Genomic DNA, 21,552 nt, shown 5'->3' with positions numbered 1-21,552 from the left:
AGGAGAGAAAAGGTGTTTCCCAACCATCAGCACAGACGGCCAAGAATGAGCCTGATGTTCAGAACCATGTACTCTTACCATCAGAGGGGTCTGCCACTACATCAGCATTTGCTCTACTAAGGTCAAGTTCACAAACCAAACAGCATTTTCCCTCCACATCTCTATGAAGGGAAAGTATACTGCTGTAGCAGGAATAGGTCAGTAACATCCTTAAATGCCCTGGCCCCAGGGCAGTATGGCAAATTGTTTTTACAACTTTCTCAGGGGCAAAAGGTTGGTCATATCTGGAAGCCTTCCAGAAAGGTTTGCTGGGTACCAAAAAGTTACTATACTGACCAGGCTGAAATACCATTAAGTACCCTTTTCACTGGAGCAAACCGAGCAGTGCTAACAAGCTGCCTGGATTTCAGTTCAGCAAGGTGATAAGACCCCTTTGGGTCTGTCACATTTTATTAGTCATTTTATTAGGCACCAATAATAATTTTACGGTTTTAAGTACAGTAGCAGAAAGCCAGACAGACAATGTGCTCACTGACTATCAAAGACCTAGAGGCATTACACAGGGCGCTGGTTCACTGATGATCTAAAACTCAAACCCTGCCAAGTCTTGAGGTCATTAGCCACAAGGGCCAAAAACCCAAACCCCTTGTTAAAAAATTCAAGGAGGGTGTTAGTTCACCCTGCTCAAGTTTTAACTTATCGAGTTTGAAACATTAACATATCAAATTCAGCTTTCACTGGTGAAACAAAAAACCCTTAGTGTAAACTTGACACAACTGAGCTTTGATTCCAAGAGCAATTACTCTGCTTCTATTTGATGCAGTGATGCCTGCCCTAGAGATCTCTCTCTTGGCTCACAAACCTTGTCTCTTGCTGGAAACTCCTTCCAGTAGGATCAGAATTCCTCGCTAGGACATAATCCTTTCATATAGGAATTCCCACTTTTATATCTTTTATCCAACCCTGCCCCTTCTAAACACGTAGCCTACTCACATAATGCTAATAGGGTCCCAGGAGATCCCTATAGGTCAGATACCTACATGACCTCACTACAGATACTTTTCCTTAACCATTCATAGGTGAGTCAAGGATGAGTGAGGCATTACCGAGTACCTTGACTGTCACCCTCTGTTTGAGCATACAAGGATTAAACGTATCTGGCCCTCCCTCCTGTTGACTGATTGTCTTGGAGGCCAATGAAATACTGCCCCATTTGTCATGAGATTTTTGCTCTGTTAGGTGCTGATCTTTCACATTTTTAAAGCTTTTTTATCTAGCCGTGTTATCAAGTTTTTTTGTGGGCCCAAACTAGTAAGATATCAATTGCTAAAACATATGCATACACTAAATATTCTGATTGTTTAAAGTTCTAAATAACTTTTCTCAAAACTGTTTTCTCACATGGTTCCCTATCTTGCATAGAAAACATTAACATAAGGGCAACGCACTTGTCACAGCTGCCTCTTCAAGCCCAAGCAGCTGTCCACTCCCCCCACCCCCACCCCCACCCCCGTGTTAGAACCATGAGACAATATTCTGCTCCAGGAAAAAGGAACGCTGCAGCAGTCAGAAGCGTAGATAAATGGCAGGGGGGAATGTTTAAAAATCAGCACAAAAGCATGCATTTGCAAAGCTCTTGGCTAACTTTAAACAGCTAAAAAATCTGAGCCTTTTAAAGGCTCAAGTATTCAGAGTCAAGTTCCTCCTCTTCAAAATTCGAAGTTGTCAAAAATGTGATATGGGGAAACAAGGCAGTTGCTAAACAGTAAAGAGACTCTCCTTGGCATGTTATGATAACTTAGCCAATTCACACTTCTCTACCAGGCTTTTCTGACTTCATTGTTCTAAGAGGGAGAGGGGAATAACTTCCCCACCTGTGGAGCTTTTGGCCTCTTTCAATCCCAGTATTAATTGAAGCAGTCCTGTTCATCTGAACACCCACAAGTTAAATGTAAAGGGTATGAAAAGGGCAGCCAAAATGATCAAACAGGTGGAAGCACTTTCCCTGTGAGGAAATGCTAAAACATTTGGAGATTTATAAAGGTAAACAGGAGAGCACATCAAAAAAATGTTTTAAGAATTCTGCATGGAATGGGAAAAGTGGTTACAGATTGTTTTCTTCCACTCATATAATACCCGAGCTTGGGGTCATCCTTTGAAACTTGGTGGGCAATATACTTAGGGCAGACAAAATGAAGTAGTCCATCACCACAAAACATAATTAAGATCAGCATAGAAGGTTCCACCACACTCACAAGTGCAGAGAATGGTGACCCAGCAGAAGTTTTATCTGTGCAACTCCCTCCCTACAGAAGTGGGTCTAGCTTCTTCATTGGAAAAACACCCCGGTCATTTATAGTTAAGGTCTTTTGTTTCATGAAACCCACCTCTTCTGAAATCTTATTTATAAACAAAAAAGTGTGGTGATGGACACGAGTGCATATGGCTTCTAAAGAGGATTAGACAAACCCGCGGAGGAGGAAAGGTCTATCTGTGGTTTACTACTCACAATACCCCAATGAAACTTTCATGTTCACAGGCAGTATGCCACCAAAAGCTGGCTGCTTGCAGGGCAGAAAGAGCAAAGGAGGATCAGTCTCTTCATGTCCTGCTTGAGGATGCTCAAAGGCACCTGACTGGTCATGACAGAGAGGAGAACGCTGCAGTGCAGCAGGTGCACTTTTGGCATGTTCCAAAAGCTGTGTTCTTTATGCAGCCTATAATGATTCAATGAGCCTTCCAAGTCTGAGAACTGCCCCTCCGCATTGATACATGCTTTGGTGACAAGACAGACAGACAACAGAATCAACCCTTGAAAGTACCATCCTTGGTACCTAAAGAGGCATTTCTTGGAATGAATTGAGACAGCCACCGTTTCAGGATCAACAGCTTCAGGCTACCCATTAACTCAGTCAGCCAGCTCCTCTTCTCTCACACTTTCTGTATAGAAAGATCTCTCTGCAATATACTAGTTGCCTGTTGTTAAAATGGGAAGGGAGAAACTGCAGAGACTGAAACATTAACAGAAATTATAGACATGACACAATGTGTGAAAAACAACTTGCATTACAGTATGTAATTAACTTAACTTGCATGTCATTTTCATGAACATGGCAGATACCGAACTATGATCAGTTGATGTGTTGCATTATTATTCAAAATATTCTTATTCTGCAATTGTTGTCTTTGAATGTGAAAAAGTAGTGAGTTGAAAAGATGAAATTTGACCTTTCTTCCTTTCAATCACTTACTTTTTCAAATGTTTCTCTCACAATATTGAGAATTAATTACATTTTAGTTTAAAGATAGCTAAGATAGCTTGAGGCAATGCTAAAGATATAGAATCTATATGCCCAGTCTACAACCATTCTTTATACAGGACATCATGAAATAATCAGCATAACCATCAATATTAAAATGAGTGGATGTGCAAAACTGGTGTGAATTAACACCAGGAATGCTCTTTATTTTGAAGCCTTCTTTAATGCAATTTTCTTACCTAGGTTGGTTTTCCTGGACTATGTTCTCTCCCCTCTGGTAGCCACTGTCTGCCACCTGAGTGGTAGATCTCTTGACGATTTGCTTCAGCTCCTGCTCCAGGCGATCCTGGATGGCCTTCACAGTCTCTGGAATCTTCCTCAGTTTGGCCAGGCCTTTGATGAGGATGCCCATAAAGATAGAGCTGTTCTCCTCAGGATCCATCTCTAAATCTTCCTTGATCTCCGTCAAGCTAATATCCCTCCCTGGAAAATATGGAGGTGAGGGAATTACTAAAGAGGTGGTTATTACATGCCCAGGGCAGTGGTGCATCTAGGTCTAGATCCCAGGACCAATGTCCAGGGCCCTGCAGCCCAGGCCAGCCCCTCGCCCCATGACTACCCAGAAAGTAGAAACAGCAAAGTGGCCTGAGCCCAACATCTTTTCATTTTTCTCCTATAACATTATGGTTGGGGGGTATGTGCTCATTTTATTTTATTTAAAATACATATTATCCTCTTCCGATAAATGGAGGATGATGAGACAACTATTTCCTGGAAGGACTCCTATATCTTTTAACATCATCATCATCATTTTTAATTTGTATACCGTTTTTTATCTTACAATACTCAAGGCGGTTTACAAGCTGAAGAAATGTAAATCTTACAACAATCTAATGCAATACAAAAATGTGATAATAAAACATAACTTTAAAATAGGCAACCTACATCAAAAAAGTAACATTCAACAATCATTAGAATAGTATTAAATAATAATAACAACATAAAAGTTAAACACAATAAATAATTTCTAAACTATAATCAATAAAACAATGGCAAGCCACAGTACATAAAATAATATAATACAAATTGAGAAGCAGAGACTAGAGGGTGGGACAAGGCAGGTGGAAGTAGGCCTTGCCTGATGGAGTCTCTCCCCTCACAGTTCTTCCTCCAGGACCAGCTCCCTTGTGAGGACTCCTAGGGCTGGAGGGTAGGGCAAGACAGGTGGAAAGAGGCCTTGCCTGATGGAGTCTCTCCCCTCACAGTTCTTCCTCCAGGACCAGCTCCCTTATGATGACTCCTAGGGCCGGAGGGTAGGGCAAGACAGGTGGCCTTGCCTGATGGAGTCTCTCCCCTCAAAGATGCACAACAGATGCACAACATGTTAGGAAAAGGGGCACCTATTCAAAACTTTTCTGCCACCTGATATTCCCTTGCCTCTTTTCCCATCCCACCTGGCAAAATTTACCAACCTAGGCAGGTATGTAGGGCACACTAGGGGTTTAATGGCACTCCAGAATTTAGAAAAATCCTCTGGACCATGCATGCATATTCCTGCTTCAATACAAGTTGGTTCGGGGGGGGGGGGCAGTCTTCACTACTTCAAAGCATAAACAAAACAAACCTGAACCAAGAGGTGTTTACAAAGAATTTTAACACCCTAGGAATAGAAAGCATTGACCTCTGCAGATTAATCACCCTCTAACTAATGATTTCTCTAAGTCCTTTCCCAAGTCAATGATTCATCCCATAAAAACAAACTTTCTAATTCGATGTCAGACTAATCTGTATAATGCACCATTTAGGCAAGGCAGCATTAAACCACCCGAGTCCCATCCCACTGCCCAAATCACCACAAAGAATATATCAGCTAAGGAACACCCTCTTGGGTCTTGTTTTTTTATGGTCATGTGAGTGATCAAATTTTGCTACTATTTATCAGTGTATTTCACTAGCTGCCTGCTTTTTACGAGCAGGTAGTAAAATTTTATGCCACACTCTGCATAATTTATGCTTCTCTGCATTATGCCCTGCTTCTACTGCATCTTTTTATCTCAAAGGACAGAGGTTCATGGGGCCCCACTGGGCTACTTTGAGAGTTCGTGAAACTCCACCTCCAGCAGAATTCCCATTGCTGAACTTTCCCTTGCACCAATTTGCATCGCTCATAAGCAACTAGGTAGGAGCACTGGAAAGACTCTCAATAATTTCTTGTCTTTTCCCACTTCTAAACAGTACTCTGCCCAATCATATGCAAGGACAATCTCTCAAACAATCTGAATCATGGAATCAGCTCCATAATATTTACCTTATGCAAAATAGCAAAACGGAGAGGGAAATTCAATGGGGCAAAAACCTTAAATTTCACACACACAGATTGATGGGGTCAGACGTGATAGTGATCAAGAAAGATATCTTAGGGCTGTGATTACTGTTGTTGTTATTAATAAAACAAAATCAAACCAATATAAAGGGTTGTAGAATAATAATCACCCCAAAGTCTGGTTACAGAGAAACAATTTTGCCTGGCACCTAAAGATAGATAATGAAGGCAACAGGTAAACCTCCCTGGGGAGAGCATTTCACAAACTAAGAGCCACCAAAGAAAAGGCCCATTCTTGTCACCCTCCAAAACTCTTGTGGAGGAAGCACATAAAGAAGGGCCTCAGATGATGATTGAAAGGTCTGGGTCGGTTCATATGGGGAGAGGCGGTCCTTGAGATATTGGGGTCCTGAGCTGTTTAAGGCCTTATAGCTCAAAACCAGCACTTTGAACTGGAACCAGAAACTAATCGACAGCCAAGATCAGCGTAGGGCCAAGATCAGCGTAATATGCTCAAACCATCTTGCCCTGGTGAGCCATCTGGCTGCCAAATTCTGCACCTGCTGAAGTTTCTGAACCGTCTTCAGAGGCAGCCCTACGTATAACACATTGCAGTAATCTATATAGAAAGATTATATATAGCTCCCTGAACACATCAAATCAATGTGAAGCGGCGAAGAAAAAAGGCAAAATCCATGCAAGGGATTATTAGGAAATCGATTGAAAATGAGCCAGTCAGTATCATCATGTTTTAAGTAAACCTACAATGCTATGCTATACAATGCTGAATCCACATCTGATATACTGGATACAGTGCTGCTCATCCCACTGGTTGGGGGGGAGGTGTATTGTGGGGCTAGAAAAGGTGTAGAAAGGGACCAACAAAATAATTGGGATGTGGCAGAGTTCTCCACTGTTATTTAAAACATCTCCAAAACAGATGCAAACTGGAAACACACACACACACTAGGCACGTTCTACTCAGAAATTATGAATTCCACAATTTAAACTATGGTTCTGTTCATTTCCCCCTCTCCACTACTGGTTCTCCATCTCACACACCCCTTCCCAAAAAAGGGTTTTCTAAAAACAACAATGTGTTGGGGGTGTAGCATTTGCACCTAATATGTAGCTGCTCCTGTTATATGCCTGCACTGGGGACAGCCTTGGAAGCACAACTGAACGTGACTGTAAGCAATCATGAGATTAGAAAACTGCTGTCACAACCCCCTTATTACAGCTTGGGTCATCTCCGGACCTGGTATTCACACTTACTTCAACCATCTCCAAAATTTATCAGTGTGGTTGGAGAAAACCGCACACATACTTAACGAAAAAGGCATATGGAAACGTCTTTTATTATTTTGCCACTCACCACTGGAGCTTCCAGAAGTGCTGAACTGAGAGGAGTCAAGGTACTTGCGAGGAGTAGACAGGCTAGTCACATCGAGCAGAGGCACAGGGGAGGCATCCTTCACATGCGAACTGTAGCACAGAAAAATGAAACTTGAAATAACTCCCGAAGTAGACATGGTCAACAAGTGGAGGTGCAAGGGGGAAGACTACTGCTCTTCACAAAGCAGATCCTTCACCCATGGATGCTCCCCACTCATGGTGGAATCAAAAGTAAAAGTGCCCAATTCAGGTACAAAGCTCTATGACCAGAACTGGTCTTACCATCAGGTGACATGAAGCAGATATTGCAGGCACCAGAATCTACAGAGTGCCATTTTCCTGTCTCCCCTCTCAATCCCATGACCATCAAAATATGAAGGGGGGCTCTCACTTTGAAGCTTTCTTTCAGTGAAAATTGTCCAGTTCTGCATTGTCTATATTAACAAGGCTATCAAAGCTACTAGTCACAGTGGCTGTTGTTCTACCTCCACGGTCAGAGGCATTATGCGTTTGAATACCAGTCACTGGGAATTGCAGATTGGCAGAAAGCTACTGTGCTCATGACCAGTTTGCAGGTTTCCCACAGGCAACTGGCTGATCACTGTGAGAACAAGATGCTGGACTAGATAGCTGATCCAACAGACTCTTCTTATGTTCTTAAAATCATAGGATAGATACTAAAAACAGTAAAGAGAAAGGCTCAGTGGCAGCTGGAGGAGGAGAGGACAGAGGGTGAAGAAAGAGCTGTGAGTGGAGAGAGGCCCACTTCCCTTCCTTTGGATCCCCTGGAAAACTCAGCAAACCTGCTGTACCTGGAACTGGGTGAGGAGAGGATGCAGCTAAATGGTACACAGCTGTGGGAAGCCTGAGGCAGTACCATCCACCTTGAGCCAGCCCATAAAAAGCAAGTCTAGAGTGAGAGACTAGGGTGATATACACTGTTTCCAGGATGTCTTCTCACTGTGAGACTTTTGTGAGTGAGCTGAGAGTTTGATGGACCCTGGGGGAGAACCCAGAGGCTGAGAGGGAGAGTGTGTCAGGAGGAAAATGAATTGATGTTGATTTATACATATATTAGTAACTTTGTATTAATGTGTATTTTTTATATGTAACTGTATTTTTGTAATATCTTCTTTAAGCTGTCTGTTGTTTCTTCAGTTTTCTGTACACCTCTTAGATATATTCTTAGTATATTAAGAGGAATAGAAATTAAATAACCAGTCAATCATAAGGTCCCACCTTCATTCCCTGACATCTCAAATTGAAGGATGAGAAAGTAAGTTTGCCCCAGACCCTGGAAGTCCTCTGCTGGTTTTCATAGACAGGACTAGGCTAGATGGACCAGTGTGTCAGTTTGGTATTAAGTCATCTTCAAATATCTTACAGCTTAAAATGGTCCTAGAGCACTTGGCCAGCCATAAAAATGCTTTTCTACATTGCCTCCTGAAACCTGCAGCAAGCTCATATTTCTCTCTGAGCAACTGAATATTTATTCAGGTTTGACTTAGTCTAGACAGCTCTTTTCCAAACAAAATCCAAGACCAAAGCCTTCTCTACTGCATCAGAACGGACTAACCTTTTTGTCCATTTTTCTTTGTTCCGTTGTCCAACCCTATTGGTGGACTTAATGTAAAGATGACGGTGCAGTTCGTCTATTAGCACCAAGTGCATATTCATCTTCTTACTGTGAAGCTCCAGTCTCAGATCGCTAAGTCCCTCCACCTGAAGGAGGGGTCCCTCCAGGGAATCCACTGCTGAAACCTGTGAAGAGAATCCATGATATATTTTAACTGCTACTCAGAATTCTCAGTACCCAGTGTTCCAAGCTTCTCCCTTTGTCAAATTATTAACCCAGCATTAATGATTATATTGTAAAGAGAAGCAAGCAAAAATGCAGGACCCTGTCCCAAGGAGCAAGAAATGGATGTTCAAGTACAGGTACTTAGCCTTAATTTCAGTAAGCGGCAAGGAGTTCATGGGATAGGTGCACTTTGACAATATATTTATTTGCTTGTCATTGTAAGACAGGGTTGGGGAACCACCAGCCTGCAATAAAATCCTGGACCCCCATGGGGGTCATTTTCCCACCTGCCAATCAACTGTCATCACTGGGTGACACCAACTGATGGATGCAATTCTACAATGGCTAAGCCTGCCCCACCAAGAACTGGCACACAGCCAAAGCAACAGGACTTAACCTGGATCTCCTCCTCCAACTCAAAACCATCCTCAGACCTCAGAGTCTCTTCCTGGGATCCCAGAGCCTTATCCCCCAGCCCACTAGGACCCTCCCCAGGGTCTTCTACCTCCAGCTTCCCAATCTTCATCCTCTCTTCCTCAATATCCAAGCACCCTCTCCACAACACCTCCACAGGACTCACGACAGAGTGGTAAGGCCTGCTCATACCCCTGCAAAGAGGACTGAGAAGCAGAGGTGAATACATTGGTGAAGCAGACCCCTCCCCCTATCCCCATAAGTTAATTTTGAAGGACAGGCGTAACGGCCCACATATCATTCATCTTACATCATCATGATATCAGATGATTGATAAATGGTTGGTCCTGTGTTGGGGAGGTAAAGATCAAGCCTGCCGGGATAAAAGGTTCCTCCCCCAGTGTAGGCTTGCTCTTAACTTCTACACCAAGAGCAGCTACATGTGGCCTGCCAGATGTTCAAGAATCACAACTCTTATCATCCTGACCAATGGCTGTGCTGGCTGCAGCTGATGGGAGCGGCAGTCCAAGAGCACCTGTAGAGTCACAGGTTAGCCACTCCTGCCCTAGACCTATTTTTGCCATTGCTGCATGGCAATCAAAGACATCAAGACGCAAAAGAGATTTGCTCACCAACTACAATCTATAGGAATTTCTACACACACCTTGGAAGTAAACAGAAATCTCAAGCCCAGAGAAGGGCCAAACCAGTGACTACAATTACACTGCAAATGTACATTTGACACAATGTTTAAGGTGCCCTTCTATGAGACATGGTTTAATAAAACCAATGGCTGATAAATGCGCCAGCAGTTCTGTTTAATTTTATCAGTTCATGATTCCCCTGCAGCACTGGAAATACTTCATCACGAAGCAATTAAAACAAAGGTGACCGGCAACAAAAAAGAAAACCGCGTTTTGCAGGAATTCAGCGCTCACGTCTTAAGAACTGCAAGAGGTAAGCAGAGAGCATAAATAGCTTAAAGCAAATTAAACAATATTTCATTTAAAAATCCAAGGCATCGTTAGTATGAGAAATGAGCTTTGTTTTGACACACAGGTTTTAAGTTCACCGAGCATCAACGGTAAGACAATAATGGAGACAGATACCAAAACCTGAATTTGGAAGCATTTACCAAAACATAGACTGTAGTCTAGAGACTCATTTCTTCTTTTTTAAAAGAACTGTCAAGTCTACCTCTAAGCTGTGACCTTCTTGACAAAAAATTTTGCTCACTAATTTCAGAGGTGTTGGGGCTGGCTGTGATTACTCATTTGGAAAGGAAATGTGAGCATCCGCACATGCTCAGAGACAATTCATTATTGTAACACAGATTCTGATTCAAGTCCTATTCAAACTAATTAATTGTAGCATCATCCAGGAGTTCAAGGATGCCAGAGGCTCTTTCATCCTATGAAGTCTGATCTACAAGGCCTTATTAAGGTTCCAACGACATTAAGTCCAGCCTTCTGTTTGGCCACAGATACCAATGCAAAGCTTCCCCAGTCAGGATGGCCTTCTTGGACATTCTGGCTGGGAATGGGTTACTACAGTGCCTGAACTCTTTCTTAGTGGCCCTGATGTTGGGGATGAAAAAGAATACAGAAAATCAGAGTTGAAAAGGCAGGTGAGGTTCTCGTGGTCTCCCTCAAAAGTGCTATTTAATGCCAACGCCCCATTTTTCACTTGCTTTTCCTGTTTTGAAAAGAATGACGATACACAAAGACTAAACTATTATATCAACATAAAGCTCTCAGGCAAGCCTTGATAAAAAGCAAACAGAAGTGTCAATCATTTACTGTAGTATTAAAATAGGGTGGGGGAGATGCCAATGGAGCTTTAATTTTCTCCCTTTGGTGAAAAACGCAGCCATCTTTTTTCTAAAAAATTGCCTATGTGACACTTCATATTTGTTGAGACACATGCTGGGGAGTTATGGCCTTGGAAATGCCACTTTTAAAGTGATTGAATTCTCGAGGTAAACAGTCAAGGTGCAATGTTACACAGGCTTAGAAGGCTTCTTAAGTATCAAAGCTACACTTCAGCAAACCCCATTTAAACATCCTTTCTTCCCCCAGCCACATATTTCATTCTTCATTACTGCCCATTACCAAGACACTTATGTTTAAAGCAAAACAATTCTCTTGAGAAAACATGGATAGCCAGAAAAGGAAGCCAAGCCCACTTCGGGAACTCAGATCATCACACTGAAGTGGAATAATTTAGATCCACTTTTAAATATAGCTGTTTTGGAGCTGCTATAATACCTCCACTCAACATTTCCACAAATGTCATAAGGTATAAAATGGCCTCGTAACCCTGTTCTTCCCAATTATCACATGATGAAGGCATGGGTACTTGTGTTTATTTATGGGTTTATCAAAATTAAAAAATCAGCTCAACATGCCACTTTGGGTACTGATTCCCCCCAGGGTCCAGTGCAACATATCCAACTGGTCTGCGGCCATGTTGTTCCTAAATATCTTGAAAGATTTTATCTGGATTATTTATCCTATCCTGAGAACTTAGACAAAGGATTCACATGCTCAACTCGTTTACCCTTCTCAGCAGGTGTCCATATTAGAATAGCGCTTCAAAGTTCACAGATGGGCACCAGGAATTAACATTATAGGAGCTTCTATCAGAACTGACCTTTGGGCAATCAAGACTGGCTCTGATAGCCGAATAGAGCATAATCTTCCATTACTGTCAGTGCATACACTTTAATTGCCTCTCCCCAGTGCAAAATCATTTGGCATATGTATTCAGTTACATGCCCACTTGTAATGGTGTAGGGATAAGAAATGCAGCAGATTCTTGACCAAAAAATAATGTCCTGGACACAAGTATCCCCCCCCCCTCGCACAGAATGGCAAGTGTTAAAGAGCCAGTTGGCTGAGAGTAATCTGCTGTGCAAACATGGAGACACATTGACCAAATTCCATCAAGATTGCTCTCAGGATACCCCATTCTTGTACCCAGAGTACCAAATTGTTCTATTCATCCTGTGAATTAGTTGAGACACAGGCTGTTCCGGAGCAGTGAAGCCATGCATCAGCTGTCAAGGGAATGCTTCTGTTTGGCAGTAGCCCAGCTGTTTCACTGAATGTCTGGACATTTTGCTTAACTAGTCACTGAGTTAGAAGTCTACAGAATGCTGAGTTTCCATTTCTTGAACTTCGCCTTCCCAATCTCAAGATAAGACACTTTCAGTCCTGGAAGGAAGTATAAGGATTAGCAACAAGAGCATGTGTCGTCGTCGTCCCCACACCGTTTTAGGAAGTGTTTGCTGCTGCTGCTGCATATACCAAAAATCAAGGGCACAATGACAACAGGAAAGATAGACATTCGCCTTCCCCAGCCTGGTGCCCTTCAGTTGTTTGGGACTACAACTGGGCTTTTGGGGGTTGTAGCCCAAAACATTTGGAGGGCGCTGGGTTGGGGAAGGCCATCGTTTGCCATGAAGGCAAGGTGCAGAGAATCCAAGGAAAAAGATATGAACAGTATTCAGAGTGCATCAAGAGATCAGTTGGATATGGGAGATAAGCAAATGGAATGGTGCAGAAACCAGGATGGATAGAAGGGAGCAGGAGCGGGTGGGTAGGCACAAAAGGTCCAGTAGAGAGAAAAAACCCCTTAAGTGCAGTAGAACCTGTTGCTTAGGCAACAGGAAAACAAACACAATCCAATTATTTTGAAAGGTACTAACCACCACATTGCTACAGTTGGCCAACAAGAAATCACTTTTACTTTGAAGATCCAATGAACAAGGGCGGATAAGATTCTATCCTAGGTAGAAAATAGAGGGTGGGTTTTTCTGTGAAGTGGAAAAAGTAGTGCAGTTAAGACAGAAGACTGCTAAGATTTCCGGTTCCCAATTGGCAGGTACTAACAACCTTACAGACCACATTCAGATTACTGTTTCTGCTGAACCGCTTCAGAGATGCCATATATCCCTGCTCCAGAAGAAAGAGAAGGGGTAGAATATTTCCCACAGCTCGAAATCGAAAGGAAAACAGTCTTCCTAACAATCCTCCTCTCCTGAAAATCCAGAACCACTGCAAGAGTCATGTTAAAAGAACCTTACAGATATGCAGAACTTAGCAAAAACTACCTTCCACAATTCAACAAAAGAGTCTTTTTTGGGGTACAATATAGTAATATTAAATGGAGTCAAGGGCATTATTTTTTCCAGTGTTTTCGAAGTGAATAATCCCAATGCCGCAAGTGCATCCCACAGGGCAAGTACTTTTACTGAGAGATATCAAAGTAACACTACTGAACAACTAATACTACTTTGCTCCAGAACACGTCAGTTGAAACATTCATGAAGGTTAGGAAGAACTAACAAGATCCTCATCACTTTGGGCAGCAGGCCAGACCTAAAACTGCGATTTGACTGAGCCAATGCAGCTCCAGCAAAAATATTACTTTATCATTATGTTTGCTTGCATGGGCATAATACATTATGGATCAGCCATTGGAGGTCTTAGGATCAAATACAGCTGTCTTCCCCAGAAGGAGAAGGAGTAGAATAAATGGTGCAGAATAAATTGTGGATGAAAAAATTGTGGCTGTGCTCACAGGTCCCTTCCACACCCTCTTTGAAGTAGTTCCCCTGCAAAACTAGTTGCTGCTCAGGAGACCATCAGCATTCTGAGAAGTGGCAACAGGGTATATGCTCTTAGTACATATAAAACATTCATAAATAATAAACTCATATTAAGAGGTTGTAGAAATGAAGTAAACACATACTTCAGCAGTTGACTATAAGAGCTCAGGCTTTACCAAATTGAAGTAAGATTATCCTAGCCATTGGCTTAATTGCTCGTGTCTCATACCATTTTCGTGAACTGTGCAGAAGCTTAACAAGTGAGCATTCAAGGCAATGGGACAGGAATGTGGTGGGAATGCACCAACAGTGAGAATGGTTTACGCAGAGAAGAGCAGGCATAAGGGAATTTTGTAACTATAGCATGAAGTTGAGAGGGGGAAAGCGGGAAGGAAGAATAGCCGAAAAGTCACCGCACACAAAAATATACATCTGGAAATGTGCTAAACTTTAGGAATTTCTTCATTACCATAAGAGTAGATCAGCACTGGAAGAAAACATAATGCCTCATTAGGGTCATCTAATGATAAATTATTCCTTACTGTAAGAAAAGATTAAAACCAGGCGTTTGCACAAGAAACTATCTGCAGTGCATTGGGGTGGGGTGACCCTGTTTTATGGCAGGGGGCTGGAATAGGTGACCCACAGAATCCTCCTTCCAACTGCGATTCTATACATGTTTTTAATCCAACTCTTACTATTTCTCCTGGTCCCTCCGGGGGTTATAAAAACTGTGCAACTTTACATTTAGAAATGCAATCTAGTTTCTCTGGCAGAATTTTGTACTTTGTTGCTCCATTATCCCCAAGATCATGAGCATTTCCTGTTCCTTTGTAAGAGTTTCATTAGTTTACTAGGGACTAAATTATAAGCCCGTAAATCAGAGCTTGAGAAACAATCAAAATAATATCAGAGTTCTAGAAAATGTTCTTTTTCGGCTGCACTCTAGGAGAAATTGAAGTAGTTACAAATGTGAAGATGTCTCGTAACAGAAGCCTTAACAAATTAACCTCATAATAAAATCTCTCAGAAGTCCCTGTGGCAGAAGGTGGCTTTTCATTAAAAAAAATTCTTATGGATGATGCTGGCTAGCAATCTGACATCTTCCAGCTCAACTAAAATGCAAGTCATCAGCAGTGATGAACCATCCAGTCTGTTAGGAAAGCTTCAGTGCTATGATAGCCAATCCTCTCCAGCATCTGAAATACAACAACAGCCAAAGGAAGCTAGCTTCTGAACGATGCACATTTAGGAAACATTGCACAACGTTTTTTCATATTGGTCTGAAGAATACCTGCGGCACAATCCTAAGGTAAGATCCCCTGGTATGAGATTTAGGATCCAGCAGATCTCCGCCTGAATCAGGAGTACCCCAGCTGTGCTATGCCAGAGCAAGCCCCCCCCCCCCAGCACCATTCTAGGTCTGTGGCATGGTGTGACGAGAGAGGGGCTTTTGCTATATCCAAAGTTCTGCCTTTGGTATGACCAGCCTCTTCATTTAAAGGGGCCCGGGCCACTTTAGCAGTTGTCAGCTGACAGAGCAAGGGAGATCATGATTCCACTAGAACTTCTGGGGTGGAGACCTCTGAGTCAGAGGAGAGTAATGCAAAGTCCTCAAGCTGGAGAGATACTAACACCATGGGCTCCTCTTCTGGTTGGTTATGTATTCCTGTGGCTGCCCTGGAAGAAATTCCTTATCCCACTTCATATGTCTAGCTTCAGCCCTTGAAGAAAGGAAGCCTGGCCTCAGGGTCGTAACATCACAACTTTATTTTCTGCCCCTCTCTATCAATGGTGGCTTCTGCTGGAGGGTAGATGAGCAGGAAACAGACTACTGACACCTGTCTTCCTTATAAAACCTCACAGGAAGAACTAGATGCAAGATTGCTGCTGGGGGGAGTAGCTCTGTGACAAGTTAATTAATCTTGATCTTGTCCCAGACCCCAATAACACCTGCCTTTGAACGCCAAGACGCCTCCACCAAACCCAGCACACTTTATGAAGAGACTGAATGCCCTCACCATAACAAATGAGGATGCTAGCTATTGCTCCTCCACCACCTTCATTACTGCCCATTTTTATTTAATAAACCTCCCTCAGCTTAAATGAATGGTTGTTATTAGTTGAGCTAACAGCCAAATGATAATGCTCCAGAGAGATATCAGTGCTTGTTGATGCATTAACGAAAAGAGGAGAGGGGCCGAGGTCAAGCACGTGTCAATGCAAATGAGGCAATGGGAGGCACTAATGGTTTAATGCAACAAAATGCCTCAGATAATGGAATTTACAAGATTAAAAGGAAAGAGATGAAGTTATTGATAAGTATATTAAAGGAAGAAAAGGCGATAAGATGTTACAAAGGGAAAGAAATCCTCTCTCTGCTTGTGCGCTCCTGCTTTCAAAATATCTTTACATCTCGATGATGAAATTAACAAAACAAAACTTGAACAGGATCAGAAAATGGGATTAGAAGCAATAATGAAAAATCTGGCTGAGTATAATGCTGAGCACTTTAAAGATATACATGCTCATAAAGTGTTGCTTGCTGTTCGTTATTTGAACATTTAGAGTGTCTCATTAAGAACTATCCCCATTCAGCATATGGGGGAAACTGAGGAAACCTATGTAAAGAGGCGCTTGCATTAAAACAGCAGTGCAGGTTATTATTTCAACTACATATATCTCTCGCACTGTGCTTGTTAAGATCCATTACAATCTTTTTTCAAACAGCTAAAAGAAATGCCACTTTCATATTATTTTCATTGCAGGAAGGTGGGAGGTGGCAGTGGCTATGTCCTATGTCTTTAAGCACACAGCAGCACACCATAAGGAACCGTGCTGATTGCTCAGTTAAACAGGGTTCATCTCATGTTGCACCTCATCACTGGGAGGTTTGGAATGTGAGGAGAGGGCTATGGTTGGAAATTGATGGGAGTAGGAGATGCTGGAGAAAATCAGCAGTCAGAAAACAGGAAGAGAGTACAGACCAGATGGGGGTCTCTGTGCACCAGGGAGGGGAGCAGTGAATATGCACCTTGTCTGCCCACATGTGTGCACCCACGGCAGCCAATAAGGGCCCTTGAGGGTAACAAGGTACTATCATCCCACTCCAATCACTCTGGCCAGAACAACCAACACATTCAACAAGGGAGGGGTCAAATTTGGGCCTAGCACCCATTCCCCACTTTAGTGTCAAGAGGCACAATTCACAGCTCATGGAGGGAAGGAATGGCTGGCCTGAGCCTTACTGCTCCACAGCATCCTTCTAACAGTGGCAGCAAGGGAGGCTTTCAGCAAATTCAGGTGGCTTGAGGAGCCAATAGGGGCCCCGCTAGTCTTATCTAAAGAAAGGATTAGGCTTGGCTCAACAGTCAGAGCAGCTCTTCTGTGTTGACTTGCCCTCTTGTCTGACTGCACTAGAACCTGACCACCAGGCCATCTTAGATCATGTCATCTGATTCTGGACTGACTTTCCTCTGACTGCTCCTGAACCTGAACTGCCTGAACACATTTGTCTCTGACCCCACCAGGCCCAAACAAACAATCCTTTGCCATTAAGAATGGATGAAAGCTCCTGGACAATCCAGCCGCTTTCCAATTTCTTTTTCACAGCACCAAGCAAATAGACTCTGCTTGACCCAAACTGGTAGAAATATCTTGCAGCTTAATAAGGTAGGCTCTGAAGCCAAGGTTCAGATATAGCAACAAAAAGGTGCAGTGGGGAAAATCTGCCATGCTTCAGGGCCTGCCGTGTCAGCACAACAATAGGAAATGAGCTAATTTGACTGCAAACAAGGCTCCCGTTCTGAACAAATTATCTTTGGCTGAACACATTCCAATCGAACGCAATAGAAAACTGATGGCTCCACCTGTTCAGTTCTGAGAACGGAACAGAAGGTGGCAGCAATGCAGGCTTTGGTCCAAGAAGCAAAGATCTAACTCAGGGGGGGACTCTGAATGCTATTATTCACCTTCAGATGCAGAAATAAAGAGCTATGTGCTGTTTGTACAGATGCAAAAAAGCCCCAACAATGACAGTCAACACAGGAAGGCTGAGGAACCAGCCAGAATCATTCAGAACCAAATTCAGCAGTGATTATTTGCCCCTCTTCAACGAAAACAGCAGAATTATGCAAAATATGTGATGGCTTGCTTAGTTTTTACAGTTCATCAAACCTAGCTTCTCTTGGGTAAATGTAGCACCAAATCTTTTATTTTTATATATAGTCAGAGCCCTGAATTACATTAGCAACTCCACACAAGATTCAGACCCTTTAATCACCTTGGCTGCTCTTGGAATCCTTTCAGATCAGCAATTATCATTCTACAACTATGCTGCACAAAACAGGATTTCAAAGAAAATGTCGTCCAGATTGAAGGTAGTAGTATGAAAGCTTCCTAAGTTCTGGAGCCAGCTCACCTAGATGTCTCTAGCCCGATCCACCCAGTTATGGAGACTTTATATACATGGTGGTACAGGAGAACTTCTGTGTTTAAAACATCATACAACCATGCTATCCACCCCCCTCCCAATTTTGCAAAATATAGATTATGCACATTGGTTATATGCATACAGAGAAATACATTGCTATGCACACAATGGGCAGGGCATATGCATGAGCATGACACATTTCCCTGTATATCTGGGGGAGCAAACATGGTGGTCTCTGGATACTTTTGGGACTACAAATCCTTACCATTGGTCATGCTGCTGGGGCTGCTGGGAATTGGAGTCCAACAACATCTGGAGGGCACTACGTTTACTACCCTTGCTGTACAGTGGTACCTCGGGTTACAGACACTTCAGGTTACAGACTCCACTAACCCAGAAATAGTACCTCGGGTTAAGAACTTTGCTTCAGGATGAGAACAGAAATCATGCGGCAGCAGCGGGAGTCCCCATTAGCTAAAGTGGTATCTCAGGTTAAGAACAGTTTCAGGTTAAGAACGGACCTCCAGAACGAATTAAGTTCTTAACCCGAGGTACCACTGTACTTCATTATGCATACTGACTACGAATTGAAGATGTTGGGTGAGAAACTGCCTTGGAAACAAATCACTCCTATTGATGCAACTGGAAAAAAGATTGGGTTTTCATCCAAAGCATCACACTGTTGATTCATATTCCATCTGTTATTCCCCTAGAGCTCCCAAACCCATTTCAGAAGCACTACTTCCTACTCAGTAATCACTCTCCTCCACCCCCAGCTGCCTTTATGTTTTCTTCTCTTCCAAGTCCGCTGAGAGTCATGCCCTGAGCAAGTATTCTTTTTTGTTCTTGCTTCCCTGCGGCAAAATACAGCACAAAAAGCCCAACACAATCCCTGGAATGAGACAGGCCCCTGTCAATGCATCCTAGGCCACCGGGTGTTACAGGGAGGAAATGCACTATGGATAAGTCACTATAGACACAACAGCCCAAGATGATTCATGCAAGCAATATGCAGAAGAATGCACACTCACACATGAACATTGGGTGCAAACAGAGAGTAGGGCACACAAAGTAAGTAAGGAGGTGGGAATAGGCTGGTCTAGCTAATTCCAGCCTCCCCATTCACATCCAACTCACCAGGAACCTAACTTAATAATTTCCGCTCCTCCTTGAGGTAATAAAAGATGGAGTCCCTGTCCCCGCATGCCAGCATAAACATGACGTTTCATAGCTAGCAAGTTTGTCTTTTCAGGATTTATTTTCCAGCCTAACTACAGGACATTCAAAATTCCAAAATTATTTTTGCTGGGTCCATTCATTTATAAGTGTATAGAACTGTACCCAGATAATCTGCAAAGATCACCCCAATAAGTTTTAAGCTGGTGTCACAAGCCAGCAGCAAACACATATTTTTCTTCATCTAGCTTCATATAAACACCAGCCGTCACCAAAATACCTTTGCTGCTATGCGCCTGCTTCTGGGAAAAGGTTGCCTTTCTTACATTAATAAGTCTTTCCAGAATTAATCATTGTACATTAGAACCAGCTGGAGTGTTTTGAGTGATAATGAAACCTGTAACAAGCCATCTTCAGACGTCTTTGCCAAACAATAAGGGAATTAAAATTTCAATTTAAATGCAGAGGTTGGAAACACGCTTCAGTGGCAAAATTACTTCAATTAATGTGAGTGGAATACAAAGAACAGACTGCAGAAATGTGATGCAGCAACCAGAAATTATGCCATTAATGCGCTTGCATCAAGCCCACACAATGACTGCAAAGGTCTAATTTAGACTGCACATATCACACAGCTACAGGCAACAATATTTATCAGCTCTCCCATTTCAACACATGAGATATCAGTGTCTTTGTTGGATCATTTTAGGCTTTTGATAAGCCAACAGCTGTTTACCTTGAGGACGAAGGACAAGAAACATTATGCATCCCTGACAGTTTAATAATTATTTTATACACCACTCAGATCATACAATGAAAGAGAATGGAACTACCCAACAGCTAGAGCACAATTACCGCATCTTTCTAATGTGGAGGCAGGGGTAGGCTAAAGAAGGCTGACGCCAAGGAGCTCCACTCTAGAGGCATTTAACACACTGATGCAGCAAAAATTATCTGTGCTATCAGAAAAAAGGGGTTGCAAGCCTACACTGCTGAGTCAGTAGAGAGCAAGAGCATTTCTACAAATCAGAGAAGTCAGTCCACTATAGCACCAAGAGATAAACCAGTCTGAAGTCTGCCTCACTTTTCACAGAATCATAGAATTGTGGAATTGGAAGGGACCACAAGGGCCAACTAGTAAAACCCCCTGCAATTCAGGTGTCTTTTGCCCAATGTGGAATTTGAATCCACGACCCTGAGATTAAGAGCCTCATGCTCTACTGACTGAACTATTTATTTTTTTTAATTTCATAAAATTTATTCACCACCCAATTATAAAAAGCCTCGAAGGAGTTTACCAAAAGATAAAACAATAAACTTGAGGGGGAGGAATCACAACTGTACTTTAAAACATACAAAAGTTAACATACTAAAAATTACCTCAACTTTCTAAGCATCTGGGTAGGCTTGTCTAAACAAGAATGTTTTTAGCAGGTGCCAAAAAGAGAACAGTGAATACGCCTGCTTGATCTGAATAGGCAGGGAGTTCCAAAGTGTAACTAAACAATTGAGTTCTTACAAATGCTGTTATTATGTGGCACATGTAGCAGTGCCAATTATGCAGAACAAAGTGGCCAAGTGGGCACATGTGGGGTAAGGCGATATATAGCTAGGAAATACATAATAATTAATGACTGTGGACTAAGAGCAGGACTGATCTGCATTCCACCTAAGCAGTCTCACTGTGAGATGCAACACAACATCTTAATAGCTTCATAGTTGAAGGGAAACAGCAGCATTTGAAAAGGAACTTTGGAAATTAAAAGTGTTATTTAATAATGAGTAAACTGAAGATGTCAATTGTTGACTGGTCACAAGTAACACCTCAGGGCCATCTAATATATTACACAGGTTTGCCATCAAGGGTACCCTCAACAAAGACTTCAGCCAGTCACTGTTCGCTGGTCAGTGTACTATGATCAAATGTCTGCAAATCTGTGTCAGTTGCAGTCACATATTGCATTATTAGCTGCACATTTTTTAAAGTATTTCCAAAATGAAATGGCTGGAATGACCCTCAAAACTGTTTTTTAAGGAGAACCCAAAATTAAATAATTTATCTGATGCTTTCCAATATGTCAAAAGCTGACAGTGCTATTGCTGCTCTCTATCAGGAAGCTGGGAGTTCTTCAGCCATAA

At 42.4% G+C, this 21,552-nt stretch overlaps 1 protein-coding gene across 2 annotated transcripts in view; it reads right to left on the bottom strand.

The window, feature by feature from the left end:
* Positions 1–21,552, bottom strand: part of EXOC4 (exocyst complex component 4) — a 343,578-nt gene that overhangs the window by 290,580 nt on the left and 31,446 nt on the right. For both annotated transcript variants that reach the window (XM_028746503.2, XM_028746504.2), the window contains exons 4-6: positions 8,555–8,739; positions 6,959–7,068; positions 3,500–3,743 (exon numbers count right to left, since the gene is read on the bottom strand). In XM_028746503.2, coding sequence (XP_028602336.1) covers positions 3,500–3,743; positions 6,959–7,068; positions 8,555–8,739 — 539 coding nt within the window. The remainder of the gene's footprint in view (positions 1–3,499; positions 3,744–6,958; positions 7,069–8,554; positions 8,740–21,552) is intronic.

The sequence above is a fragment of the Podarcis muralis genome, chromosome 10 (assembly GCF_964188315.1).
Source record: "Podarcis muralis chromosome 10, rPodMur119.hap1.1, whole genome shotgun sequence".
In the NCBI taxonomy this organism is placed as follows: domain Eukaryota; kingdom Metazoa; phylum Chordata; class Lepidosauria; order Squamata; family Lacertidae; genus Podarcis; species Podarcis muralis.
Note: the sequence above shows the minus strand (reverse complement) of the source record. Positions and strands in the feature narration are given on the sequence as shown.